This window comes from Meleagris gallopavo, chromosome 28 (genome assembly GCF_000146605.3).
Source record: "Meleagris gallopavo isolate NT-WF06-2002-E0010 breed Aviagen turkey brand Nicholas breeding stock chromosome 28, Turkey_5.1, whole genome shotgun sequence".
NCBI classification, from domain to species: Eukaryota; Metazoa; Chordata; class Aves; order Galliformes; family Phasianidae; genus Meleagris; species Meleagris gallopavo.
The window spans coordinates 247,941-274,700 of NC_015038.2; the positions used below are offsets into that span (position 1 = coordinate 247,941).

General features: G+C 55.7%; 3 protein-coding genes across 11 annotated transcripts; all 3 read left to right on the forward strand.

Moving 5' to 3' along the window:
• The first annotated feature begins 91 nt into the window (after nucleotides 1-91).
• Nucleotides 92-7,221, forward strand: TNNI1 (troponin I1, slow skeletal type). 2 transcript variants are annotated; one of them, XM_010724031.3, is made up of 9 exons: nucleotides 92-140; nucleotides 1,724-1,754; nucleotides 2,219-2,225; nucleotides 2,318-2,359; nucleotides 2,766-2,897; nucleotides 2,982-3,071; nucleotides 3,343-3,519; nucleotides 5,098-5,208; nucleotides 5,313-5,664. In XM_010724031.3, the coding sequence occupies exons 2-8, from the start codon at nucleotides 1,744-1,746 to the stop codon at nucleotides 5,203-5,205; spliced, it is 567 nt and encodes a 188-aa protein (XP_010722333.1). In that variant the 5' UTR covers nucleotides 92-140; nucleotides 1,724-1,743; the 3' UTR covers nucleotides 5,206-5,208; nucleotides 5,313-5,664. The 2 variants fall into 2 exon arrangements, with proteins under 2 accessions (XP_010722333.1, XP_031412805.1); XM_031556945.1 differs by having other exon boundaries at nucleotides 117-140; nucleotides 1,848-2,225; nucleotides 5,313-7,221.
• A 1,968-nt stretch (nucleotides 7,222-9,189) lies between these two features.
• LAD1 (ladinin 1) lies at nucleotides 9,190-17,086 on the forward strand. 2 transcript variants are annotated; one of them, XM_010724036.3, is made up of 11 exons: nucleotides 9,190-9,332; nucleotides 9,413-9,545; nucleotides 12,019-12,159; nucleotides 12,333-12,798; nucleotides 13,270-13,413; nucleotides 13,909-13,958; nucleotides 14,445-14,517; nucleotides 14,822-14,953; nucleotides 15,268-15,357; nucleotides 16,104-16,181; nucleotides 16,292-17,086. In XM_010724036.3, the coding sequence occupies exons 2-11, from the start codon at nucleotides 9,508-9,510 to the stop codon at nucleotides 16,295-16,297; spliced, it is 1,218 nt and encodes a 405-aa protein (XP_010722338.1). In that variant the 5' UTR covers nucleotides 9,190-9,332; nucleotides 9,413-9,507; the 3' UTR covers nucleotides 16,298-17,086. The 2 variants fall into 2 exon arrangements, with proteins under 2 accessions (XP_010722338.1, XP_010722337.1); XM_010724035.3 differs by lacking the exon at nucleotides 9,190-9,332 and having other exon boundaries at nucleotides 9,361-9,545.
• Nucleotides 17,087-17,481: 395 nt separating this feature from the next.
• Nucleotides 17,482-25,661, forward strand: TNNT2 (troponin T2, cardiac type). Of its 7 annotated transcripts, none has more exons than XM_010724037.3 (18): nucleotides 17,483-17,589; nucleotides 19,216-19,263; nucleotides 19,777-19,787; nucleotides 19,907-19,924; nucleotides 20,472-20,501; nucleotides 21,159-21,215; nucleotides 21,332-21,364; nucleotides 21,804-21,839; nucleotides 22,088-22,109; nucleotides 22,441-22,501; nucleotides 22,606-22,722; nucleotides 22,986-23,063; nucleotides 23,189-23,299; nucleotides 23,544-23,653; nucleotides 23,936-24,026; nucleotides 24,195-24,235; nucleotides 24,794-24,799; nucleotides 25,392-25,661. In XM_010724037.3, the coding sequence occupies exons 2-18, from the start codon at nucleotides 19,226-19,228 to the stop codon at nucleotides 25,438-25,440; spliced, it is 909 nt and encodes a 302-aa protein (XP_010722339.1). In that variant the 5' UTR covers nucleotides 17,483-17,589; nucleotides 19,216-19,225; the 3' UTR covers nucleotides 25,441-25,661.
• The last annotated feature ends 1,099 nt before the right edge of the window (nucleotides 25,662-26,760 follow it).

Here is a 26,760-nt window from a genome sequence, read left to right on the forward strand (position 1 = left end):
GCAGTGGGGCTCGCAGTGCACCAGAGGGGATTTGTGCTATTTTTACTGACCACTTGGAAACCAGCTGAGGGTTAACACTCCCCCTCCGCCGCCGGGCCCCGCAGTGCTCAGCTCTGCAGACACCAGGCACCAGCTCCCAGGTAAGAGGGTCCCCCCGGTGGGATTGCTGGGGATGTGGGGCTGTCGGTCCCCAGCTGTGGCAGGGGTGTTCCATCTGAGTCGGCCACCAGTGCCATTCTGGGGTGGATTGAGTCCTTCTGTGGCTGCTCGGGGTTGCTGGTGGGACCGGGGAGGTGGGCTTGGAGTGCACCCAGGGTGGCTGCAAGGGGATGGCAGGGCCGGCTGTGTTTGATTTTACAGGGTTATTTCTTTTAACATTTTCTCTGCCTTTGTGTTTTATGAAACTTTTTATGGGTGGAGACGTGTGATCAGAGCAAAATGAGCTCGTCCCGATCGTGTCTCCATCAGAGAGCAAAGTCTTTTATGGATGCTCTGGGTCTGGAGCCCCCAGATCCCTGACATGAGCTCACCAGGCACGTCCTGCTGCTCCTCTAGCCCTCTGGGAAGCCAAATTAGAACTATTTTGCCCTAAAACTTGGTTGTCCTTGGTAGAGGTCGCTGGGATGGGGTCTGGCGTGGGTCCCACCTCCTGGAACGTGACTTTGTTCCGAGGGGAAGGGGAGGAACGCCACGAGGCTCCTCCAGCTCCTGCTGCTCTGCTGGGACACAAAGGGTTTTCTGTCTCCCCTGGGGAATTCAGGAAGGAGCCGTTGGGGTCTGTCCTCAGCCTTCCCCGTGTGTCCTCTGGGGCATTCGTTGTGTCACCAAAAACCTCCAAAAAAAGTGTGAAATGGGCAGCTGATGTCTGACTTTTGCTAAAAAATATATATCCTATTTTTGGAGTTATTCTCTGTAAACCCTGAGCCCTGTGGGATGGGGCTCCTGTGGGGATCTGTGGCTTTTCTCCCCCAGCTACAATGCTTCAGATAAGAGTTTTGAGGCAGTGGGGACACAGGGAGGGATGGGGACAAAGTGGGAGACCTCTGCTGTGCAATGCTCAGCCTCTCCAGGACCAGAGGAACTCTTCTTAATTTTCCCCTTTGCTGTTTAAAATGGTTCCCAAATTCACTGGGGGGCACAAAGAGCTCGGTGGAGGTGGAACACCTCAGTGTGAAGGAACACCAGCAGCCCCACCAGCTCCGACGAGAGCTGTTTGTTACTGAGATGCGCCTTCAGTTTGGATGCAAAGAGGGAAGGAAGATTCGATGGGCATTTTCCCAGTGCTTTTCCCACCCCTGGGCTCACGCTGTGAGCAGCCAGCAGGGGCTCAGCACACAGCAGCTGCTGGGGCATAGGGTTACTGAGAGCATCCCAAGTATGAAATGGCGAGCGTTCCATGGTTGAGCAGTGCTGGATGCTGGGGGGGTCTGAGCAGAGGGGGTGGGTGACCCCTCACTCCGCCCATCCTGCGCACACCCAGACCCACAGGTCCCCACCCGGGCTGGGTGAGGAGTGGGGCAGGCATTGGGAAGCTCCATGGGGCACCAGCTGCTGCTGCTCTCCTCTCAATTGGCAGCACCAAACCGACAACCGTTTTGTGGCTTGTTTCATCCTCCTCTCCTGTTTGTTGATTTATTTACCAACCCATCTCCATATCTACTTGGTTATTTCTGCACGTTATTTATTTATTTATTTATTTATCTGTGCCTTTGGGTGTTTTCAGGAGATCAGCCCAGTGCCACGATGCCGGAGCCGTAAGTAGTGCTGCTTCACCTCCCCCCGGGGCTCTCCCACTCCTACCCACTGAGATGCCTTTTTTTTTTTTTTTTAATATATATGGGGTTCAGACTGGAGAATACATTGCTTGGGACCTCTGTGCTGTTCCCTTTGTAAAAAATCATCTCTCTTCAACTAAAAACGCATAGCAACGTCAGTGTCCTCAGTAGAAGCTTGGAGCTTTCTGAGGTCAGAGGACCCGAAAGCAAAGAATCACAGAATTTGGCTTTTTGAGCGGGGACTTTCAGCTCCCAGAGAGCCCCATCCGCTCAGCCTGCCTGCAGGTCAGGCTCACTGTGGGTGTGAGTCATTGCACACAGGGAGAAGGAAACCAATGGCAATGCCAAGGGAAACTTCTGACTGCCACCTCCTTCTGATTCCCACTCATTGATGCTCTGTTCTCTCCTCTCCTTCACTGCTCCTGCCCAAATGCGCCTGCCAGCAGGGAGGTGAGTGCTGCCCCTTCTGAGAGGGATCATGATGCTCCCCTGCCTTTTCTCCGAGTTGGTTTTCAAAGCTTTTTCCCTCCCCTTTCCCCTAGAGAAAATCCAAGATCACAGCCTCACGCAAGCTCCTGTTGAAGGTGAGTCCTGAGGGCTGGAAACTCCCTGGGTTTGGTGGAACAGGAGCTGTGTGGTTGGTGGGATGGTGGTGGGGAATGGCCCACCTCTCTTCTGAGAAAGCTCACTGATGTGGGCTGTGGCTGATAGAGCAAATCTCCCCTCTCTTCCCCCTGTGTGAAGGTGTGAGAAGCTCTGAGCCCTCCTGCTTTGCAGCCACAGCCCTGCAGCCCCTGTGTTGGTGCACCTGGGCTGTGCAGCACCACCCTGGGAGCTCCCCTTGCTGTGGCTTGGGAAAGTCTCTGCCACAGCAGAGCAAAGGCACACAGAAGTGCTGAGGTCAGCATCCCGTGGGCCCACCGGCACCTTGAGAGACCTCAGCAATGGGATCTGCCCATCCACACTTCCACCGTCTGCTTGTGCCTGCAGAGCTTGATGCTGGCAAAAGCCAAGGAGGAGTGGGATCAGGAGATCGTGGACAAACAGTCGGAGAAGGAGAGATACCTGTCCGAGCGCATCTCCCCGCTGCACACCAGCGGGCTCTCCTTGAGCCAGCTCCAGGTACATCCCTGCCCCAAGCATGGAGTGATGGCTCTGCAGCACTGGGGCCATTGCTCACCTCCCTTGTGCTGTGCTTGGCCGTAGGATCTGTGCCGGGAGCTGCACGAGAAGGTTGAGATTGTGGATGAAGAGAGATATGACATCGAAGCAAAGTGCAACCATAACACTAGGGAGGTAGGAAGGGGAAGGCAGCTTCCACACTCTCCTGATCACCCCCCATAGGTCTGAGCGCTCCTTCTCATGGTCCAGCTGCCATCCAGGGGGGCAGGGACAAGGCAATGACAGCTCTGAGCCCAGGGAGAGGTGTGGCTCTAAGGGCAGAGGCTTGGACCCTGCTGGGACTTGGGGTCAGCAGAGGCTGCTGTTTCACCACGACCTTCTTCCCTTGCCCCCATGCAGGGCTTGCATTCAGTGACCTCCACATCCTCCCTTCCCCATCCTGCAGATTAAAGACCTGAAGCTCAAAGTGCTCGACCTGAGAGGGAAGTTCAAGCGGCCCCCGTTGCGGAGGGTCCGCGTCTCTGCTGATGCCATGCTGAGAGCTCTGCTGGGCTCCAAGCACAAGGTGTCCATGGACCTGAGAGCCAACCTGAAGTCTGTCAAGAAGGAGGACACAGAGAAGGTGGGTAGATGGAGGGATGTACAATCAAGAGGTTAGGCTTAGTAAGATTATCAAAATAAATGGAAATGCTCACCAGTATCAGGCTTGCAATAAGGAGCAATCTCCAGAAAGAGACCCTTCCACAGTGGCAGTCAGCACTTAAATGGGATCTAGGAGAGGTGCAGCCAGGCTTCACCCCTTCCAGTAGCACAGGTGAATTGCCTTCACCTGTGCTCCCAGGGCTGACTCAGTGCTTGCCTTAGGTGGTCAATCAGAGGTTCAGGCCGTGATCAGCATTTCCCATATGAGGGACCTGCCCCTGTCCTACTCCTTCAGCTTCTGAGGACTGTCCTCATGCCTTGTAAGCCTCAGACATAGCAGGTTGTGCTCACTGTGTGGATCACAGGATCACCTGGGAGCTGTTGGGCTGCACCAGGTGACTGGCAGAGGATGGCAATGGAAGATGGTGTCTGTTGAGCTGCAAATGCAGAGAGTTTGGTCTTTGGTCTTCTTGGGTGGAAGGAGAGCTCTGATTTGGTGCATTCCCAGTCACAAACACCCAGGAGACTCCCAGGCCCAGATTAGATAAGAGAGAGCCAGCGCAGCAAGCACACTTGGCAGCAGATAGGCAGCCCAGCTCACAGCAGCTTTGCAGAGATAAGAGAAAGGAGTGAGTCCCAGCACTGCATTGGGACTTTTTTGCCTTGACTCCTTGCTTTGGTCCACCTTGTGCTCCATAGCCACAAGGAGATGACTTTCAGGTGAGGCCATCCTGGCAATTCCGCACAGAGTGCTTTGACAGCCACAGAGAGTCTGGAGGACTTTTTTTCAGTGCCTTGTTCAGGAATTGCAACTTTTTGGTCCTCCCTGGAGCAGCAGCAAAGTTGGGATGTCCAGATTCCTCCTAGAAGAGCTGTGCTGCTATCCCAGTGCCTCTCCTCAAAGATCACTGTGTTTTACCTCCTGATCCCAGCTCAGCAGTTGGCACAAGAGCTTCAATTTTCTGCTCATTTTTCCTTTTTATTTTTCCTCCCCATTGTTGCTTGTAGGATGTATTTTCAGCCCTTTGGACAGAAAACTGCACTTACAGGTCTCAACGCCAGGTGGTGATCAGATCTGAGTTTATTTTAGATGCCGTGAGACGATCTGGGAGCACGGCTTGTAATCTATGAATGCCTGTGGGCTGGCAGAGCCGGTGCCTGGGCACGCACCCAGGGCTGCCTCCTCCCCATTCTGCCCTACTGGGCTCTCCCTGCACCTCCAGCACTCCCAGTCCCATCCAAGCTGAGCTCTCCTTGCAGTGAAAGTGCTTCTGCTTGCACTCGGTGTGCTGGTGTAGAACTGGAGTAAGTCCCACATCGGCTTCATCCTCCAAAGGAGATTTTCTGGGATTTTCATGCAGCTTTGGGTTGGTAGCCTCGTGCATCCAGAGCTCCCTGCTGCAGCTCCCCTTGGCCAGCCCCACATCCACGCACTCAGGGCAGAGCTCTGATGGAGAGGGCATTTGCAGCAGGGCAAATGTGCAATGGGGCGGGGAGCTGTGGGGCTGCCAGTGCTCTGTTCCCAACCCCTGTCCCCCTTGTCCCCATCCCCTGGCAGGAGCGCCCTGTGGAGGTGGGTGATTGGCGCAAGAACGTGGAGGCCATGTCAGGGATGGAGGGGCGGAAGAAGATGTTTGATGCTGCCAAGTCCCCCACAGGACAGTGAGAGGTAATCGCAGTGAGCGTTATCCCAGCTGGGATCCCAGTTCCTTGGGCCGCTTTTTGGGAAGCTCCTCTTCTGCCCCACTGCTCTGCTCTGTTTCTCTCCCACAGGAGCACCAGGACAGAAGAACATCCCCAACCCTTCTGACTGCCCCCCTGACCCCCCACTTTGCTGCCCCTCCGTCCTCTTTGCACCCTTGCCCTGAACTCCCCACTGAGATGAATCATGTGGACAACTATCTAGGAAGGAGATCTGAGTTTCTTCCCTTCAGCTCTGCCTCTCTCCCACTCTCAGTCTCACCCACACAAGATGTGCTCTTGGAGGAGCCATCATCCCCTCCCAACTCTGCAGAGAGGGGACAGCCCCGCTCCCCCCATTCCCAAACCTCCAGCACAGCCTAAGATGTGCCCATGCGGCTGCATGTGTATTAAAGGATGGTCTCTGGGGCCGAACACTGCATGAGCTCATCTCTGCATTGGCCAAGAGTAGGTGTGGGTACATAGCAAGACAGCTCGGTCCTTTCCTGTGCCCTGGGCTCAGCCTTGCATGGAGATCATCTCTTCCAGCCTCCGTCACACTGGTACCCCCCCGCCCTGCTGAGCCCCTGCCCTACCCTCCTCATCCCCCTATCACTTCCTACATCACTGCAGAAATGGGTGGGTGCACCCCATAATCGTGTCTCCCACTTGGACGTGGTGCCTTTGGGATTGGAGATCCCAGTTTGGCCATGGTGCCACTGGGGTGGGAGATCCACCATCACGACCCCAACAACAAACATGAAGGGTTTCAGCTCTGATCGCGCTGCCCGTGTGGGCACTGTGCCGAGGCTGCGTCCTGGGATCCCCAGAGGGAACTCACACACATGGCTGTGATTCTGGCAGGGGAAGAAAGGTGTGGAGGGAGAGGCAATAACTGTACCTGACCGACTGGAATAGCTGGAAAATGCAGGGAGGTTTCATGGAAACAAAGCCTTCTTCAGAACTGAAACAGAAGCAGAAAACCCAAACCGAGTTGGGGTCGAGAATGAAGCTCTGAGCTCAGCGTAATTATGATAATTGGGTACTTTACAAACAGGGGTGGTGTTTGTGGAGCAGGGTGGGATGGCAGTGAGATGAAAGGCAATGGAGAGGTGGGTGCTGTGAGACCTGGCTCTGGTGAGCACCGCTTGGATGCCCAACACATCGCCAAGTCCTCCACACTGAAACGCCGTGTGTTGCAGCAGAGCGATGCCCAGGGCTCACCAGCACATCCCTGCAGCCAGGAATGCGCTCACTGCAGGCTATAGCTGGCTCTGTATGGTCAGATTGGCTTTAAATTGAGGGGCAAATAGAAAAAAAGGACAACCCAACCCTCAGGTTCATCGACTTTTCCAAATACGATGTTTCCCAGTCACTGCATCCTGCTCTCATCCTTCTCTGGTGGAAAACCATTCCTACCACCATGGATTGCCATGAGTGACCATGACCATTTTGCCCTGGGAGCTGCAGAGGGAGGGCTGGGGGCAGCGGGCAGCCCTGGGTTGGGAGAGCATGTCCCCACAGCCCCTCCAACCCCACGGCCACTGCAGAACACTGCATGAGGTCAGTGCTAGGCTGCCAGCTTATGGAGAAGCTAAACTCTGACCCGTTGCTCATATCAGAGGGAATTCCTCATTAATTACAACTAATTTCCTGTGCTATGAGGGATGCAATCTGCCGTGCAGCTGCTTTCCAGCTGGCAGCATCAGTTACTTCATGTAATGCAACCTGAAAGGCTGCCAGTGACACTGCTCCTGGGGGACATCTGTACCTCTTCATCATTAGCTGTGGCCGTGGGGCATCACAGGAGATGACTTCTGCTGAAGAGGCCTCTGCAGAGGATGACAGGAACCTGAAGGACTCTACAGCACCCCTGGGGCACCACAGAGGCAGATGTGAACCAAGGCATCCAGTGCTTGTCTAAAATCTTTTACTTTTCTCTTCTTCCTTCTTCATTGGGGTTTGCTTGATTTCTGAGCAAAAATGAACCAACCTGAGATGCCTTCCTGCTTGGCTTCCCTCTTCCAGTGGAGGTACCTTCGTGCTCCCAGTTTCTCACACACCACACCCACCTTCCCCAAAGCTGGAGGAGTTTTAGCCAGGGAGCAAAGTGTGATGAGGAGCGGAGCAGGGGCCGATGTCAGGACCAGCGGATGGGTGGAGGTGCAGGATGAGCTGCTGGGCCCCGGGGCGAGGCTGAGGAATGCCCCAATTACAGCACAATTACGAGAACTGGAAGCTCTCCACTGCCCTCAGCCAAAGAAACACGCGTGGGGATGAGGCACAGGACAGTGTTCCCAAGGGAAAAAACAATAATCCTGGCCGATACTGGGCCTGTGATTTATACCCTTAATGGGTATAAATGGGTGTCCTCTGCTGCTCTGCACCAGGTGAGGTTCTGGCCTCCTGTTTCATTCCCAGGAGCAATGGCTGGAAAAGCCACAGCTAAGAGGGAAAGTCCAAGCAGAGATAAATATTGAGGGAATAGATGGGAAACAGTGATGGTGAGATAGCAAAACCTGGTGTTAACTCTGGCATTTTCAGCATAGCAGAGATGAAAGACAATGGTGAACACGCTCAGAAGGTTCTTGCAGGGCTGGGATTTGGGGATAAAATGGCAGATGACCTTACAGGGAAAATCCAACATGAGTTCGTACATAAACAATTGGCTCATGATTGGCCATTGCCAACATTGGAGTGATGACAGTTTGGGGTTACAGCAAACATGAAAAAACATAGAAAGCAGAGGAGAAGGATGAGCTGATCGCTCTGGGGCAGCAAATATCTCACACCAGTGGTGTCCTGATGGCTGGAGATCAACGCTTTGTGCGCCAAACAGCTCAGCTTGAGGCAGCCCAAGGAAATGGGGAGGTGGGAGCTGTTCCTATGGCGGGGAACAGAGCTGGGAACTCTGTGCTGGAGGAGAAACTCACTGAGGGGTCTTTAAAAGTCTCTTTAAAAGGGGTCTTTAAATAGGTCTCTGAGCTGAAAATAAAGATTAGGGCAGTCTGAGGGGTGAGCATCACCAGTGCTTATCCTCTGCCTGATCGCTGTCCGCTAAATCCTAGCTACAATTTCTTCATCTTCATCATAAAAGGAATCACAAAGCACAAGGTTTTATGTTCCTTTTCTCCATAGATCCTAGCTGGGGGTGTTCTTTCACTGCGCTCAGCCTAATCCTCCTAAAAATCCTGCTAAGTCCTATGCCTCAGTGATATCCTTTGGCAATGAGTTTTGCAAGTAAAGCACTCGCCGTGCATTAATCAGAAAGGTTCATTGCTTTCTAGCAGCTCGCTGATGCTGGACGGCTATAAATAGTTTGTCAGCAATTAGTGGGACACTTACAAGGTTATTTAAGTAAGTTCTTTTCTTCGTGCCACAACTCACGGAACTCCTTGTATGGGTGACAGTGCTTGAAAGGCAACAGTGACAGCAAAGGGGAAGAAAAGCAGAACTGGCTCGGGGTGGGAGGCCCATGGGACATAGATGGCCTTCAGAGATGGAGTTTTGATCAGGAACCTTTGGTTCAAAGGGACCGCTGGGGCTGCTCAGGTCTTGGCACACCTGGAGGAATTGGGGGACGGGGTCCGGGGAGCAGCCCAGAAGGACGATGGGTTTGTGGGGCTGACGATGGGCGCCCCAAAATCACCGCTGGGTGGGCTCCCTCAAGTCCTTCTGGGTGCTTTTCAATGCAGCAAAGCTCACAGCAATCGAGAGGCCACAAGACGTCCAGAAAAAAAAAGGACTTCAAGGAGCGTGGCACCCTCCCATCTCTTTGGGCACGCTCTGCACCCAGCCGGAGGTGTTTAATGACTGTTTTGGATCCCGGAGAGCCAGCGGCTGCCTCCTCCCACGCGCCCACGGTAATTCACCTCCTCCAGCCTCTCGCAGGAGGCGGTGACGGGCGCAGGGTGCTGGTAGAACAGGTTCTGGGCTGGGAGTTGTCTCCAAAACCCTGGGAGACCTGGATGGATCCAGCCCAGAGCGCGGGTCTCGCTGCGAGCCCTGGCACAGCAGGCAGTGAGCTGAGCTCTGCTTTGCGTGGCACTCCTGGGCAGGGCGGCTTTTGCACGGCGCTGCTAGTAGACAAATTACAGCCCTGCCTCTGTCCAGGTAGATAAGAGACCATGTGATGCAGCGGGGTGTAAACGGGCTGCAGGAGGGTAAAGGTGCACCGGGAAATAACCTTGCAGGTTCCCTCCCTCCTCGGCAGCCTGTCCACGCCAAACCACCTTAGCCTGGATGCTTGCAAGGTTTTGGGGCTGCCGGAGACCCACGAGAAGCAGTGATGTCTTTCAGCAGGAGGAATTGGTCTGACCTCTCCAGGTGGGTTAGGGCAGTGAGGATGGGGTCAGGGTGGGCTGCCGGCACTGCTGGCTGTGGGGAGGATGGGGGTTGCCATCAGGTGCTGGTGCTGCCCCATTAGTGCTTGGTGCTGGGGGGGTTTCTTGTGGGTCAGGGAGACCTGGAGTGGTTTTGTTTCTTCTGCCTATGGGAGAACAGAAGCAACTCTGGAGAGTTATCCTCGCCCCATGCCAGGTGTGTTCCTGGTTTTGGGGTCTGTTTGCTGTTCTCTGTGCTGGTTCTGGGGAGGGCTGTGGGGTTTCGTTCTCTGCTGTGCTTGCGAGGCCCCCATTGCATGCCCAGACTCTGCCCATCTGATTCATCCCCACCGCCAAACCTGCCATGGGGCATGGCTGTGCCCTTCCCGAAAGGGATTTGGGTTCCAATGGGAGCTCCTGGGCTGGGGGAGGTGGGGGCTGGGGGCTCACACGCAGCCCAGGGACGTGGGGTCGGCGCCGGCACTGCACACACCCAGAGCTGGTCACAGTGAGTCAGACACAGCCCACAGAGCGGTGCAGAAATCCCTGTCTGGCTGTTGGCTCACCTAGCCGAAGGGCCTCTAGGATGGCTGTAGTTTGGGGTAAAACACCCAATGGGATCAGCCCAGAACTGGGAACTGATCCCCCAGTGCTCAGGGGCTGTCAGGGCACATCAGTGCCTCTATCACCGGGCTCTGGGACAGATCCAGGGTGCATCCAAACCCCATCCAGGGCCACCTCCATGCCCAGCAGGTCCTGTGACTGGTACTTGCACAAGGCAAGAAGGCGGTTTCTCCTCCCATGAGATGAGACAGCATTCCCCGAAACAGCAGAGATGTCAAATATCTCAGCACTAATGATTAACAGGGCAGGAGAGGACAAGGCAGGGGAGAGCTGCCAACCTCCTTTTACTCATCTCTTTGAGGTTAAAAAAGGTAATACAGTGAGAAAGGAATCCCTCTTTGAAACAGCAGAGGGAAAGATTGGCAAAGCAAATCCATAGCCTGATGTGTGGATTATTTAATTACCAATAATGAGAAACTGCACGTCAGCAATGCCAGTTATGTGCTGCCTGCAGGAGCCAAACAAATGCGAGGCGGGGAAACCTCAGTTTCATTTTGGAGCCTCTGTGTGCAAATCAAAGTAACGTGGGCTCGGAGTTTTGGCTCTGTGTTGTCACTGTGGGAGGGACACGTGGCAGCTCCTCTGTCCTTGCAAATATAGCCGAGTGGCTCTGCAAGGGCAGCTGAGCTGTGCAGAGATGTTTGCAGGCAAATAGAGGGGAGCACTGCTGAATGCTGGGGATGCTCACAGCAGATGATCCACAGCAGATCCCCAGCTTCTCCATCCCTGCTGCACCCCACGCCACGCTGTGCTCGGGGTGATGGGGACGGACGAAGGCAGCACACACGGTGCCATGACCCCATCCCTGCTCTCCGTTCTGCACTGCTGCCCCTGCAGCCTCCCCGCCTCCGTCCACCAGGAAGAACAGAAGCTGCGAATGGTCGCGGGGGGTAAAGTGGTTTAATTTATCACCCAGCCTTCATTACACAGTAACTCACAGAGCGCACGGTGAGTCGCTGTGTCCGCAGTGGTGCTGGACCCGGGCGTGCTCTGACTTTCACGTTCTTAAAATCAGCTTCAAAGCAAATGCTGGGCCTGGGTGCAGCTGAATGGAGTGCTATGTGGGGCTGGATCCTGCAGGGCTGTGAGTGTCATGGGTCAGGGCTGGGGCTGCAGGTACACGGATGCTGTTGTGAAAACCACACAGAAGCCTGGAAAATATTGCCTAACACAGTGGCAGAGAGAGCGGGCATGGTTTGCATAGAGAAAGGAACCTTGTTTTCCAAACAGCTCTGTATTTGGGTCAGTGTTTTAGCCTAAAAGCCATTACTTTATCTGGTGCCAAAATGGCTCTTAGGATGGAATGAAGATCATAAGCTGTGGTTATAACAAATTCCTGGTCCTTCTGGCTGTGGGTGCCAGGGGAGATCTGTGTCCTTCTGCCCCTGGGGCCTTTTGAACAATGAATATTAAAAGGCCATCTCCATAACCCATGTTGTGGCCACAACCTGCTGCTGCTTGTGGTGACCCACCCGGGTGTGTGGTTGGGATCCGTGCTGCGGTTCCAGGGCTTTGCTGAGTTACAGGTGAGACATCCTCACCCAGATAATCTCGCTTAATGTAGGGATTCCTTTCCGATGAATGCTGCCCTGAATGGGATACATTAGGAGTTGGAAAGTCAAGTGCTTGCGTTGGGAAATGTGGGGATCAGTTGGGTGGAGCAGGAGTGCTTTGCAACACATGGTTCGTGTTCGTGTCCCCTCCCCTGTGCTCAGCAGTCCCACATCTCAAACCATGGTTGGGTTTTTGGGTGGTCCTGTGCAGAGCCAGGAGTTGGACTCAGGGATCCTGATAGGTTCCTTCCACCTCTGGATATTCTATGACTCCGTGATTCCACATCTCCTCCCAAACAGCCTGGCCAGGCAGAGGACACTTGAAGATGAAGAAGAGCAGCAAAGGGAGCGCCGGCGGAGGCACCGCAACCTGCTGTCCTCCTCATCCATGGATGAAGACCACCCCAGCCCTGGGAAGGACCCCAGCCCTGCTCCCAGCAGGTGGGTGCCAGGTGCAGCCATGCCCTGGCTGCTTCTTGAACAGGAAGAAGCAGCCCAGCAGCCAGCCCTGAGCTGCTGCTGGTGACCCATCACTAGGTTAACCTCACCTGTGGGCTGGAGGCCTCCCCTTGGTGCTGGGTGCTGAGGTCTGGCCCTGCTCGGTCTCTCTGCAGGCCCCAGGCCCCGGTAAAACCGATGGCTCCCGAGGAGGGCGAAGAGCGTAAGCTGACGGAGGTGCTGAGGACAAAAGAAGGGAGACGGATGAGGGCACCAATGGCAGTGTCTGAGAAACCAAAACAGGAGAAGGAGCAGCAGGAGGCAGGAATGAAGCCAAACACAGGACAGGAGAGCATCGAGGCTACAGAGCGGGGTCAGGATACAGCTCCAGTCCCAGCAGGAAAGCAGCACCCAGTGCAGAGCCATGAGAGGAAGGTGACAGCAAGAGGACGGCTGCAGGACAGAGAGGGATCGAGCGTGGGGACACTGCGGGGAGAGCAGAGGAGGGAGGAGGAGCAGCAGCGGGTGGCTCCAGAGCTGGGGGGCTGCCGGCTGCGCGAGGTGAAGATCCTGACCCGGACCAGGAGCTCCAGCACGGAGGAGAAGGCGGCCTCAGAGGGGACCTCACCTCCAGCCCAGCAGGTGAGCGGGACCTGGGCATGGGGCTGAGCCTTGGGCTGGGAGGTTCTGGGTGCTGGAAGGACAAAGGAGAACCAAAGGGTTGCAGGAGGGAAATGCAGCTTTGGGGAAGGCATGTTTGGGGAAGTGCTTCCTGGCCTTGTGGTGCTGCTGGCTGAGCAGCACTTTGTGAGGTCAGGGTCTGTCCTTGCCCTACCACACGCTCTAGATGGACGAGGAGGAACCACAGTCCCACCTCCTCCTTTCCTCACTTTGCATGTGCCACTATGACCGCCTTCTCCTGCAGCACTGCCAGTTGTCATCAGGTTTCCCTGAAGGGAATTTGCAAATCCAAAGGAGACAGCCAAAGTTTGGAGGGTCAGGATCTCAAACCACCATCTCCAAACCATTTCCACCCTGGCTTTTCTGATCAGTGCACCTGAACCTTCCCTGCAAACTCTGCACGGCTACGTCAGATGTCTGCTTTTTTCCCAGCAACCACCCAGGAATCCCTCAAAGGAGGGACTGCAGCTGCCTCCCAGCCAGGAGGAACCTACAGAAAAGCGGGATGCTCCTCCAGCTCCTGCCACCTACAGCACCTCCATCAGAAGAAGCAGCCCAAGAACGGTCTCCTTTCGGGTAAGAACAAAAAAAGGGTGAAAAAAATAACATTAAGGCAGTGGAAGATGGGAGCAGGGAAGGGTTGCTTTGATCTCCAGGCACAGATCCTCGTCCAAAATGCACACTTGAAATCCACCCTTTGGTCTGGGCATTGCTCTTCAGTCTTTCTTCCATTTCCATTCTTCTCAGACCAGAAGTCTGTGTTCATGTGCATTGTGCTGGAATGGAAATTTGTGGGAAGGGGGAGAAAACAGGGAGCTCGTTGTTAGGGAGATTCCCAAAGGTCACTGACACAACCATCCAGCCTCTGGCATTTCTGTTCTTCTCTAAGAATGCCAAATGAAAAAAAAAAATACATCCATCCTGCTTCTCATTTCTTGATACCTCAGGTTTGAGATCTGGCTCTTCTGCAGGTGAAAGCAGAGCATATTTGAGAATGGGGAAGCTGAGTCCGACCCAGGTTCTCTTGTTCTTATCTGTTGCTCCTATATTCCATCCCCTTGTGTCTTCCAGGTGATCTCAAATAAACAGAAAGAAGAAAGTGAGAGTCCTCTTGCAAGAAGGTCAGAGCCCTCCATGTGCTGCCTTTATGGGCAGGGATGGTCCCTCCTCTGTTTTCAAAGGGAGGAGGAGGGGATGGGACCTGACCCTGGGTCTGCAGAACGTTGGCCCCAGGCTGACTGGGCAGGATGCTCAGAGGGACAGAAACTGGGAAGATGGGGATATGGCTTAGTGGGTGATGGGTTGGCAGTTGGACCTGATGGCCTTAGAGGTCTTTTCCAAACTTACGGATTCTATGATTCTAAGATGAAGCCCAGATCTGTTTGTGCTGGAGATGGTAAACTGGGGAGCCAAGAGTGTGGGCCATATTAATTCCCACAGATCTGGGTCACTGTCAGGGATGGAGCTGCTTCCCTGGCACATGGGTGCAGGATGAGTGCCTGGGTTGGATGAGCTCTCCTCCCACCAAGTGGAGCCCCCCAGGGCTGTGGGCTGAGGCGAGGAGATCCTGGGGGCTGCATTCAACTCCCTCCCCTGTTCTTCACCAGTGCAAGCATGAGGATCCCAGGCAGCAGCAGCAGCATTGAGGAGAAGCTGGAAAAGTACACATCAGCTGTGCAGGTAGAGAAACCAGGCTGGGAGATGCGTGGGGGGAAGGAAGGGGTGGTCTGGAGCTGAGTGAGAAGAGAGGGACTGAGCTTCACCAAAAAACCCCATCCCAATGGGGCTGAAGAATGTCTCGTGGAAAATGGATCAGCCTCAGGGTTTTAGGAGCAGAAACTTGGAGAGGGTCATGGGGATGCTGCATGGTTCTGCTGGGCAACCCCAAGAGCTGGAGAAGGTCAAGGAGGGAGCAGACTGTCAGCTCTGCTCTGCACCCCAGGGGTGAGCACAGCCCCCATTGATACCCCTCCCTCTCTTGCAGCGCTCGGGCTCAGTGAGATCTTCCCTGACTGTCCAGAAGAGCCTGATGCTGACTTCAGAGGGGGTGGCCAGCAAACGCAACTTCTTCGAGGCCAGCGCTCCCAGCAAGGCAGAGCCGCTCACTGCCAGGAAGGTGAGGGGAGACATCAGCTTTTTAGGGCAAATCTTCCCCATTTTGGATACGGATGTGTGGACATCAGTGCGCAGTGTGACAGGCTGCTGTCTGGATGGGTTTTGGTGGGTCGGTGGTGGCTGTGTGGGCAGGGCAGGGCTTGGGCCACCGAAACTGCGTCTGGCAGTGAGCGGGTTTGTATATGGGGAGCTGGGACAGAGCCAATGCTGGTGGATTTGCTCAGTCTTCCTGTGCCCTGGGCACAGTCCTGGGGTGTGTTTGTGCAGTGAGAGAGCTGAGCTGTAACCCTCTCTGTATCCATCTCTGTGCCACAGGACAACCTGAAGATCCCAGGATCGGTGACGTCGCGCATTAACCTGTGGATCAGCCGAACTCAGGAGCCTGGCAAGGAGGAAAAGAGCAAGGTAACAGCTTGTGCCATCACCTCGGGATGAACTCTGAGACCTGGCAGCCTGGTGGGACACGTCTCTGCATCTAGAGGGGCAGGTGGGGCTGGAAGGGTTTGGAGGACTTTTGGTTGAACCCGTTAAGGGCTCTGATACTTCACATGGGCTCTGTGGAGCTTGAGGACCTGCTGTGCAGCAAGCTGTGCTTGGGGTCTGGAATGATTTACATCGTGTGTGCAGGATGTCCCCCAAATGATGATGTCCCACAGCTGCGGGGACTCAGACTTGGCTCCAGGGGCACGGATCTGGGGGAGATGGGGAGGAGACACTTTGGCTTCCAGGCAGCTTTCTGCGCTTGGAGAGATTCAGCAAGGACAAGTGCTGGGCAGATGTCACCCTATACAGCAATAGGATTTGTTGCTGCTGCTCAGGGCAGCCTCCTGGTACGGGACAAGGAGGGGCAGCCCCAGTCGGTCAGACATGCCTGGGCACCCCCGGCACTGAGCTCTGGGATTTGCACTGCCCAGACACGACTACATGGGAGGCTGCACTGCCTCGGTCTGCCTGAAAGGATTTGCTTCTGGGGTCACTCCTGGGTAAAACTTTCTTCCTTGGTTGTTTTGTGTTTTTGTTTTTGTTTTTGCCCTTATAATAACACTTCTCACCATGCACTTCCTGGAGATTTCAGTTAGGTGGAAATTCTTTACCCAGAGGCATGATGCATGGGGAAGACCTCCCTGTGCCTCTCACAATTCTGTTTGCAGGACATCAGGAAGATCAACAGCCTGCCAAGGCGTGACGGCTGGGTGAAGCAGCCCAGAGAAACCCCTGCAGACCCCGAGGTAAATGTGGGGCTGCGCTGAGAGCTGCCCTGGGCTGGGGCAGGGCTGGGATCTGCATCACCCACAGCCTCAGCCCCATTCCTCCATCGTTCCTTCGCTTTCTTTTCCAGTTGTAACCATACACAACATTATCAGATGGTAAAAAAAACTGTTCTGCTCTGAAGATCAAAGCCTGGCCCTGCCCTGCCGTCCAGCAGCCCACAGTGCCAATGAGTCCCCACTGCCACCTGCGGGTGGAACGGTGTGGCCCGGGGTCCTCTGTTTGTGGGCTGGAAAGGAAGAAGGCTGGAAGTCCATCCCTGCATCCCCTCTCCTCGCTCGCTGCCTGGCCAGGAGTACCCAGACCTGGAGGCTCCCTGCAGACTCTGAACAGACCCCTGCCTTGCTTTCCTACAACGTTGCGGTGTCCTGCTCCCACTCCCTGGCTGTGCCCCATAACTGCGCTTGCTAAAGGGATCTGCCCATACCTGTCCCTTGCAGCTGGATCGTGTCAGCTCTGAGGCTGCACATCCATAAACTGTGCCCAGCCCCATGTCTGGGGTGAGGTGGGGGGCAGGGAGATGTCGCCCCTCCCAGGGCTGGCCCAACCAAAGGCAAAGGCTGTAAAGTGTGTGTATCACTATCGTAGCCTGGAGACACCAAAGACCACCAAAGCCACCTGGTCCCCACATGCCTGCTGTGCCCACCTGGGGGGACACCAGTTGCCTATAACACGATGCCCAAATCCTTCTGCCACAGGCTGGGGCTGTGCCTTCAGCAATCACTGCGTTGTCCAAATTCGGTGTGGGACCCTCCTGCTGCCCCTGGATCTGCTATTGCTTATTTGGCTTCGGATAGGACTTGGTTTTCTCTAGGACTGGGTTGTTTTCTAATAAAAGTGGCTCCTTCTGAAATGTTCCTGCTCAGCTGGGACCTGAAGGACTTGTTTCCCATCATCCTGCAAGAGGAAAAAAGCGAAAATTTAAGACAGATATCTTGGGATGGGGGATAAAAGCAGTCTGAGCTTTCGTATGACAGCATCTGGGGCTGCAGCAGAGGGTCGGGTCCGAAGCGCTGCCTTATCAGCGTCCCCAGCCCTGGGAGGTGACAGCTGGCTGGCTTGTGTCAGCCCCTCGGGCACTCACGTATCTCCATCCAACGGGTTTAAAATAGCAAATCTCTGAGGCCATACAATAGCTTGGGCTTATATGGGCTCCTGGGGGGGAAGGGGGAGCACAGAGGGGGCTGGGGCCGCTGCTGCCGAAATAGCAGCTCACAAGTGTTGCATTCCTCTCTGGGCGCCGGGCACATTCCTGCTGGCTCTGCCCGCCCCGGGGTGGGCGCTGGGGGGACCTTAAAGCCTCTGCCCCCCACGGAGCCCTTCCCAGACAGCCGCCAGCACCCACCGCTCTGTGGGACCTCGGCACAGGTAAGGCTGGGGATGCTCAGCTCTAGGAGGCGTTGATCCCGCAGGGGTTTGGTTTGTGGTTGGTGTGGTCCAGCTGTTCAGATTGGGTTGTCTCCCTGCCGTGGAGGCATTCCCCGGGGTAAAGCATCAGAGCCCTCTCTGGTGGGTTTGTCGGCAGCAGTGCCAGCATCGTTAGGAGCTGGGAAGGATTTGGGGTGTGCTTGGAGGCCTGGTGATGCCGGGAGAGATACAACGCCTGCAGGAGCACCAGCACAGCCTGCAGTGTGTGCCAGAGCTGGGGCACTCCTGGTGGTTTCAGAGTGAGCGTTCAAAGCCTGAACTGGAATATTTATCCCATCTCCGTGTCAGTTGCAGAGGATGGATAGACGTTTCTTAGAGCCACGTTCCAGTGTACCATGGGCTTTTCTTGTGTGCCCCTTCAACAGTTCTGGTTTTGCTGTTTTTTCTCAGAAAATGCATGGTGGGATCTGGTGATGCAGGAGGTGAATGGGAATGCATCTTGGCCAGGAAGTGATCTCTGCTCTTGGGAGCCCAGGTGCCAGCAGCCATGCAAAGGTTTTGGCCAATCTCTGGGGGCAGCAGAGCTGTGCTGTGTTCCAAATAACAGCTCAGAAGGTCGAGGGGCTGATCCAGAAGGAAGGGGGAAATGGCTGCAGCTGGGCAGTGAATCTGAGGCAGTCGGGGCTGTCTTCTGACTTCATTGGTCTCCAAAAAGCCCCTCCTGAGTCACCGCTCAGCAGGGAGATCTGACAGCTGCGTGGCACACTGAGGCATCCCCACTGCTGTGCGCCTTCCCCGCGTCTGTGGGTCCCCATCCTGCATTCAGCATCCTTACCAAGTGATCCCCACGCCTCTCCTACCCATCCCGGGTAATAAATACCCGACAGATGCAGTCAGGAGCAGTTGTTCCTACAACGCCCAGTGGGAGTGAGGAGCTGCTCTGCGAACAGGTGGTTGGGCACAGGGAGGTTATTTCTAGGACTGCCTCACACTGGGTGATATCACCCAGGCACAACTGGGAGGGAGATGGATGTGCAAGGAAGATGCTATGTCAGCCCTACTGCTACGCCCGGCTGTGATTTACTGCTGCCTTTGGCTCAACTCAGCCTCAGGGCTGGGAGCAGGAGGGCAGTGCTCCTGCTGAGCTCACATTGCCCCTCTGCTCTCGGAGGGTGGGATGTCTCACCGAGATCTTGTGCAGGGCTATAGAGTGGAGATAACAGAACATCTCTGCAAGTCATCATATCACAGCTGAGCTAAGAATAGTCAGGAAGAAACCAAGCTGAGCATTATCATTGGGTGATTTTCCCATGCCCTGAGCGAAGGCAGTACCCTGGGATGGCTCCAGCACAGAGAGCTGTGTGTCCTGGGCACAACTCCTGGCAGCAGCTATCAGCATGGCATGGGGCTGTGCCCAACCTCCTGCCTCTCATCCATGGTGAGCTGTGATCCTGGGGTGGAAGGGGACGGGGGAACCTTATCTCCACTGAGATATCACTGCCACAGCCCAGCTGGGGACAGCTCACAGCTCCAAGTGCTCTGGGTAGAGGCAGCAGGACAAGCTGTGCTTGTCCTTATCTCAGCTCCTAACCCTTGCTTTTTCCATCTTGCCTTGCATTCTGGTAGATAAGCAAGCATGTCGGACTCTGAAGAGGTTGTTGAAGAATATGAGCAGTAAGTGGCATGGTTTCTAACACTCTTTCTTTCTCCTTATTCCTGCATTCCTGCAGGAGGGGGGTCCAGCTGTGCTTGCTGCCCCAGCACACAATGTGAGAGCACTTCAGGATCTCCCCACGACCACAGGCATCACTGCTGTGTCTGTGCTGAGACCAGCTGGGCATCAGCAGTGGGTCAGACCTTGTACCCAGCCTCCCCTTGGCACATCCCCTCCCTTCAGGTCAGGAAAGGACTTTGGGGCCATTGACAGGCTTTCATACCGTGGGTGCTTGATCCTCTCAAGCTGCATAACAGACCTGGGCTCTGACCACTGTAGGAGTGCCACAAGAGCACTTCAGTTCCTGCTGAATTCAGGTCTTGACTTGTCTCCCCTGCCAGCTCCCAGCACAGCCAAGCAGTCACTGGAGCCTCCATGAAAAGGGGTCTCCAGCCCTTGGGAAATGGGAGCTCCTCTTCAGCCCCACTGCAGCAGATCGCTGCAACTTGGCTTCTTTGTGTCATACTTTGCAGGGAGCAGGAAGGTAAGGGGACACAGAGCATCCACAGCCACCCTGAGACTGATGCTAAGGAACGATGGGGGTCACTGCAATAACCCACGTCTTCTTTCTCTTCCCTTTCTCCCCTGCGCACTCATATGAAGAGGAGTATGTGGAAGAAGGTAGGTGATCCTCCTGCTGCTGGAAGGGCAGGTGCTGTTGGTTCGGGGTTTTGCTTGAGTGGTGGTGTTGATTTCCTTGCCATGGGCAGAATGAGCAGAAAAGGCCAATGGGACCACATTCTGAATTCCTCCACCTCAACCATCGGTAGGACCAAAGCCACCCTGAATTTTCTCAGGGAAATCCTTGGCCCACAGAGGGAGGTGGCAATGCTGGATGTGGGTGCGTGCAGAAGTGTGAGCACAGTAATTCAACAGGCGCTGGAGCTCCAGCTGAATTAACAATGCTCAGGCAGAACCCCCAACTCCATCAGCGTGGTGCAGGACCAAACCCCATGCTGCAGCAGTGGGGCTGTCTGTATGGGGTGGGCATGGGAACTGGGGTCTGCTGGGGCTCCTGCTGCTTCAGGGCTGCTGCACAGCAAAGCATCCTGAGAGCTAAAAGCAAAGGGTCGGAGTCCTCACCTCGTGCACACCATAGCTCTGCCCCACAGCTTTAGGGCACCTGACTAACCTCTGCGCTTCTTCCCTTCCCTCCTCCCCGGCTCAGAAGAGGAAGAATGGCTTGAGGAAGAAGACGGTAGTTACTGCACCTTTCTCTGTTTCATCTCTCCACCTCTGCTGTGAATGTATTGCGGGTCGGTGTGTCCTGTGCCTTTCCCTGGTTGGGAAATGGTTTTCTTTCATTCTTTCTCCTCTGCTGCTTTTTGCACTCTCCCCATCCTGCTGTGCCGACCTGCTCTCATTTCTGTGCTTTCTGTCTTCCATCTCAACATGGGTTGCTGTCTTCTTTTCTTCCTCTCTTGCTGTGGGACCACACGTCTCCCACAGGACCTGTGGGCTCTGACAGAACTCTCGTGGGGGTACTGCTCCCTCCAGTGGAAAAATGCTCCAACAGTGCCATGCATGAGATTTATGCCGTACAGTTTCATTCTTTGCTGCATGGAGAAGAGCAACAGTCAGTTTCCTCCGCTATGGGGTCCCAGGGCACAGCTGGGGAGGGAACGAGGGACAAAACCAGGAGGGGGCTCTGAGTCCTTGGATTTTATTCCCCCTCATCCACGCCTTACCTTTGGGTAAGGGCCTGAGCAAAGCCCTTTACTTTCTGCTTCCTTCTCCTCTAGCTCCCTCTCCTTCAGGTCTCCTGGACCCAGTGCCAGAGTTGTCCCATTCTGGGGGTCTGTAGGGAGCCAGCAGGAGCTGCGGCCGTCCCACTGACCCTGTCCTTATTGCACAGGTCAGGAGGACCAGGTAGACGAGGAGGAAGAGGAGACAGAGGAAACCACGGCAGAAGGTGTGTGGTCTGTGTCCCCACGCTGTCACACCTGCTGGCCACAATGCAGAGTGTAAGGGACATGTAGAGGTCCTGTGGATGCTCTGGTCACACTTTCCCCCTTACTTTTGAGACAGAACACGAAGATGAAACAAAAGCAGCAGAAGAAGGTAAAGCAGGAGCGGAGGAAGGACACTTTTTGGCCATTTCAATCTCCCACAATGCTGCCTCCTTGCCACGGGGTTTTCAATGTTGAATTTTGAATTCAGCTGCTGCTGAAAGGAGACAATCTGCAGTAAATTGGGCAGAGCTGCCCTGGCCCCATCCCTAGCAGGGCAGGGGCAGCAGGAGATCTGCAGGAGGGATGTATTCATGCTGCTTAGGTAAGAAATTCACCCCGGGAAATGGAACAAGAAGGCAGTGCTGGTGCCTTCCCAGCCTGAGCTCCTGCAAAGCTCGTCTTTGGAGAGGACCCGGGGTTCTCCCCATCTGCCTGGGGGTGAGGGGCCTGCCCTCCCCATGTCCTTCCTGGGCTTTGTGGTGGGGGCAAACACAGTGCTGGGGCAGCCTCACGGCCCCTCCAGGGCCAACACATCCCATGTTCCACAGGTGGTGAGGGGGACCGGGAGCAGGAGCCCGGGGAAGGTGAGGCATCCATCCCTGTTCCTGTTAGGGGTAGGAGGCACTGTCCCTTCACAATACATACCCTGAATGCCTGGAGCATCAGTGCACGTCCCAGATGTTGGCACACAGATGGACGCCTCACTGCATTGCTTTGGTGGAGGATGATGTGCCTGCACTGCTGAGAGGAAGGGGTGGTTGGATTTGGTGGGGCTTGGGGTCAAAGTATGCCACTAACAATGCCTTTCTCTCCTGTTCCTGGGGATCCACAGGTGAATCAAAGCCCAAACCCAAGTAAGTGTTGGTGCATTTTCTTTGGTGCAAGGTTTGAACTAGGAGCTGTTCCTCTATGGCTCTCACTGCAGCTTAGTGCCACAGTGAGATCCATAAGGAACGTGGGACAGCAAAGCCCTAAAAGCAAGAAAACAGGGCAGGGACTGCAAGATGGAGAGAAGGGAGAAAAACAGAGAGAGAAACATGGGACTCTTCCCTGTCCTCCACAAGCACTCATTGCTGGGGGCTGTGGGGCTCAGGGAGGAGGGCTGGGCAGAGCAGTGCATGGGTGGGAGCCCTGCCCCATCCCAGCTCCCCACTGCCAGCTCCCAACCTCCGGCTCACCTTCCAGGCCCTTCATGCCCAACCTGGTGCCTCCCAAAATCCCCGATGGTGAGCGCCTGGATTTCGATGTGAGTGCATCTAACAGCAGTATTGTGGTGTTGCTGTGTTCAGCAGCTCCCAGAGGGCTTCACCACTGTGAGCACAGCCATCACCTTCATTTCGTCTGGTGCAGGACATCCACCGCAAGCGCATGGAGAAGGACCTGAATGAGCTGCAGGCCCTCATCGAAGCCCATTTTGAGAGCAGGAAGAAGGAGGAAGAAGAGCTCATCTCCCTCAAAGACAGGATTGTACGTGGGCAGCCCATCCCCTTCATGGGCAAACAGCCCCAACACTCTCTGCAACAGCAAGACCCAAGATGTCCCATGTCCCTGCCAGAGAATGACTGGGATCTGAGCCAAATTTGGTTCCCAGGGGAATCTGCTGTAATACCCATCCCATACGGAGATGTGGGAGCAGCAGACCTGTCCCTGGGGCTCTTGGGGTATTAGGGATGCCGAGGGACAAAGGGAATGTCCTGGGACACCCCAGCCATGGTCCTCTCCTTCTGCAGGAGCAGCGGAGGGCAGAGAGGGCAGAGCAGCAGCGCATCCGCAGCGAGAGGGAGAAGGAACGCCAGGCCCGCATGGCTGTGAGTGTCATCAGGGCTGGGGGCTCCCTGCAGCACATGGCCCACCCCCCACCCCCCCAAACCCATCGAGCTGTGCACGTTGGTCCACAAGGTCTGCACTCCTGACCCACTTCAATCCCTGGCAGGAGGAGAGAGCTCGCAAGGAAGAAGAGGAGGCACGGAAGAAGGCTGAGGAAGAAGCTCGGAAAAAGAAAGCTTTCTCCAACATGCTGCACTTCGGAGGCTACATGCAGAAGGTGTGAAGCTGCACGTGGGGCTGCAGCAAAGGTGCTGGTGCTTCTGGGGTGGGGAGGGGCTGGACCACAAGCTGGTCCCACAGCATCTTGTGGTGCTGCAGAGAGGGGTTCCTATAAGCAGAAGAGGACAGGGACGTATTGAGAGCATCCCAAAACAGAGGGTGTTGCTGGGAGGAAGGGCTGGGGATGAGAGCAGAGGCCAGGTGGGTTCCTTCCCTCTGATGGGCTCCAACGGTTTCTGCAGTCAGAGAAAAAGGGTGGCAAGAAGCAAACGGAGCGGGAGAAGAAGAAAAAGATCCTCAGCGAGCGGCGGAAGCCTCTGAACATCGACCACCTCAGCGAAGACAAGCTGAGGTAGGGATGCTGCAGGAGGGCTGAACGAGGCTGTGCCACCTCCGTGCTGTGCCAGGCTGCGGGTTACAGCGGCGGCCATCAGAGGGAGCCACGCTCACACACGTGGGACACGCGTGTCCCCGCAGCGCGACACACACGTGGGACTGCCCAGCACGGCCCCACCGGGCACGGAGCCTGCAACACCATGGGACGGATCCTGCCGCGGAGGGGGTGGCATCGCTGCCCCATCCCTTTGCTGCCGCATCCCCCTTCCACGCTGACATCATCTGTCTCTTCCCATAGGGACAAAGCCAAGGAGCTGTGGCAAACCATCCGTGACCTGGAGGCTGAGAAATTCGACTTGCAGGAGAAGTTCAAGCGGCAGAAGTACGAGGTGAGCTGCCAGCTCCTCTCTGCTGGCTCTCCCTGGCTGGGTCTCCAGCTCTTGATGTGGAAGAGTTGCGTGTTGGATGCAAGCTGTGCTGCATCAGGAGACACCAGTGCCCAGCTTGGCATGGGGCATCCCACCAAGCCTTGCCACCCACCTGCATTTCTCTTGCAGATCAATGTCCTCCGAAATCGCGTTAGTGACCACCAGAAGGTGTAAGTACCCAGCCTGGCCGAGCACCCTTCCTCATCACTCAGTTTCACCCCATGTTTCTCCCAGCTGCCCCACGCCTCATCCTTACACACCTGCAGGGACCTCAGACTGTGCCACTGTGCTCCCATTGAGAAGCCCTCACTAGCCCCCAGCTTCCCCGTGCCCCCAAATAGACCCACATAGAGCCCCGCGTGTCCTGCAGGTCACACATGCCTCCAGCTGTCCCCATCCCTGCTGTATCCCTACCCACCACCTCAGGGAAGCCCTGAAGGACCCCCTCCCCCCAAGCTTGTATGGGAGCGGAGATTCCATGGGCTGTGGGAGCTGTGCAGTCCCACGAAAACATGGGAGCTGGTCCACACATCCCTTGCACAGCACTGGGAGACCTAGGGTGGAGGTGGGCATTTAACCTGTTCTCCCAGGAGCACTGTGTTGCTGTCATTCCCCTGTCTCATCCTGCATGAGCTCTTCCTAGCCTTCCCTTCAGGCAGTTAGCAGCATTTCCCCCACTTACACCAAATCTCTCTTCTCTTCTGCCCTCCCGTGGCCTGGTGCTGCAGCAAAGGGTAAGTGCAGGCTGCATGCCTCCCATCACACCTGTGCTGCACGGACACCTGGGGCTGACCTTGCATCAGAAGTAGGGCTGAGGGAGGGACTGTTCTGGGGACTGATATCAGAGTGGGGTTGGTGACTCTCAGCACGCCCAAAATGCCCATTGCTGACTGTCCAAGCCATCACCACCATCATCACCTCCTCCTCCACCTCCCTGCTGGCCCAGAGCACCTGTTCCCCCAGTTCTGGATAAGCAGCTCAGTACAGCCAGTCCCAGCTCCTCAGCCTCAGAAGAGGGATCCCACAACAATCACTAAACCCCTACAGCTGGAGGTCCTTTATTTATGCTCACTGGGAGGGAGGAGCATAATGAGGCCATGGGGGCTGGTTGGAAACACATAGTAGGACACATGAGCTTGTTCCAAAGAGTCCCAAACCCGCCGACTGGCTCAACCCCCACATTAGGGAAGGTGCTGCTGAAGATCTTCCTTGCAAGCATCAACCAGCAATAACTTGGTCCTCTTTTGAGGGTGCTCCAGTAGTACCCATCTCTCTCCTCTTTTCATTTCCATTAACACCTTTTTGCCCGCTCTGCTTCCCATCTAGGTCAAAGGCTGCCCGTGGGAAGACCATGGTGGGCGGCCGGTGGAAGTAGGTGGCTCTGAAGGCAGAGGTGAGGCTCAGCCATCAGACGCAGTGCTGTGCGCTCAGCCCATGCCAGGGCTCCACTGCTGCCCCATCGTGCGGTGCTTGTACAGCGCTTGCTGCAGGCTCCATGCTGCTGGGTGGGCAGGTGCTCAGCGAGATGCTTGCTGATTCTCATTTCCACACCCCCACGTGATGTTGTGTCTGTAAATAAAGAGAGGAGTGAGGGGGTGTGGGTGTTGTGTCCGCTGGGAACCAGGAGGAAGCGCACGGCAGATTGTCCCAGCAGCGCTCAGCTGAGCCCACTATCAGAGCACGAGGGGATGCAGCTCCACCTGGAGCCTTTTGGAATGTGTGCTCTCTCCAGGAGCTTCTGGTGGCATGTGGGCCAGCAGAAGACCCCTTACAAGCTGAGGGAAGCTGTCCCCTGCTGTCATTCAGCAGCACCTGAGCCGTGAGGCTTCTCCCAGAGCGATGAGGAGGGATGCACAGGATGGTGGATCTTCACAGGCTTGAAGTCCCTCAACATGCCTCAGAGGGCAGCCGAGCGAAGACCCAACCAGTGCCATTTCCAGCATGCCTTGATGCATGTCCCTTCAGAGACAGCATCACCCTGAGCTCCAAACAATCGATCCTCCAAACCCTCGTGCAGAGGCAGGGCCATGCCCGGTGCTGCTTAGAGGCATTGCCTCTCTGCCCGTCCCTGTGGGCGGCAGCGCCCAAGGTTTGGGCACGGCACGGCGGCACTCCCTGTTTGCCACAGCACAGCCTGTCCCAGCAGCACTCTGGCCCCCTGCCAGCCTGGCTCCCTGCGCCGGGGCCGAAACCGGCACCCTCCTCCCTACCCGGCACCTCCCTGCACCCTGAGTCAGCACCCAGCCCTTTGCCATCTCCCACCCGTGTCCCACCACCTGCGGGCATGGTGGAGTGTGGTGCGGGATGCTGGTGTCCCCTGAGGCGCAGCGCAACAACAACGGGGTTTTCTTTGGGGTTTTGCGTGCTGCACGGGCTGTGCGATGGTTGCATGGGCGCAGCGTGTTGTGCCAAGGTGTTGTGTGTTGGTGAGTGATGTCTGGGCATGCTGTCACCATCCTGCTGTGTGCAAGGTGTGTTTTGCAAGTGGATGAGTCTTGGCTTTGTGCTGCGGTAGGATGGGAGCGAGGGAACCTCGAGAGCAGACATTGGAGGGGTGTGGAGAGAACTTGGTGCCGTGCCGCTGGGATATTCTCAGTGTGCTGATGTCCTGCAGTACTGCTGTGTGGTCCCAATGCCTGCATGGGAAATGGGACTGCTGGAGGTGAAGTCAAAGCATGAACATCCTCTGGAGCGC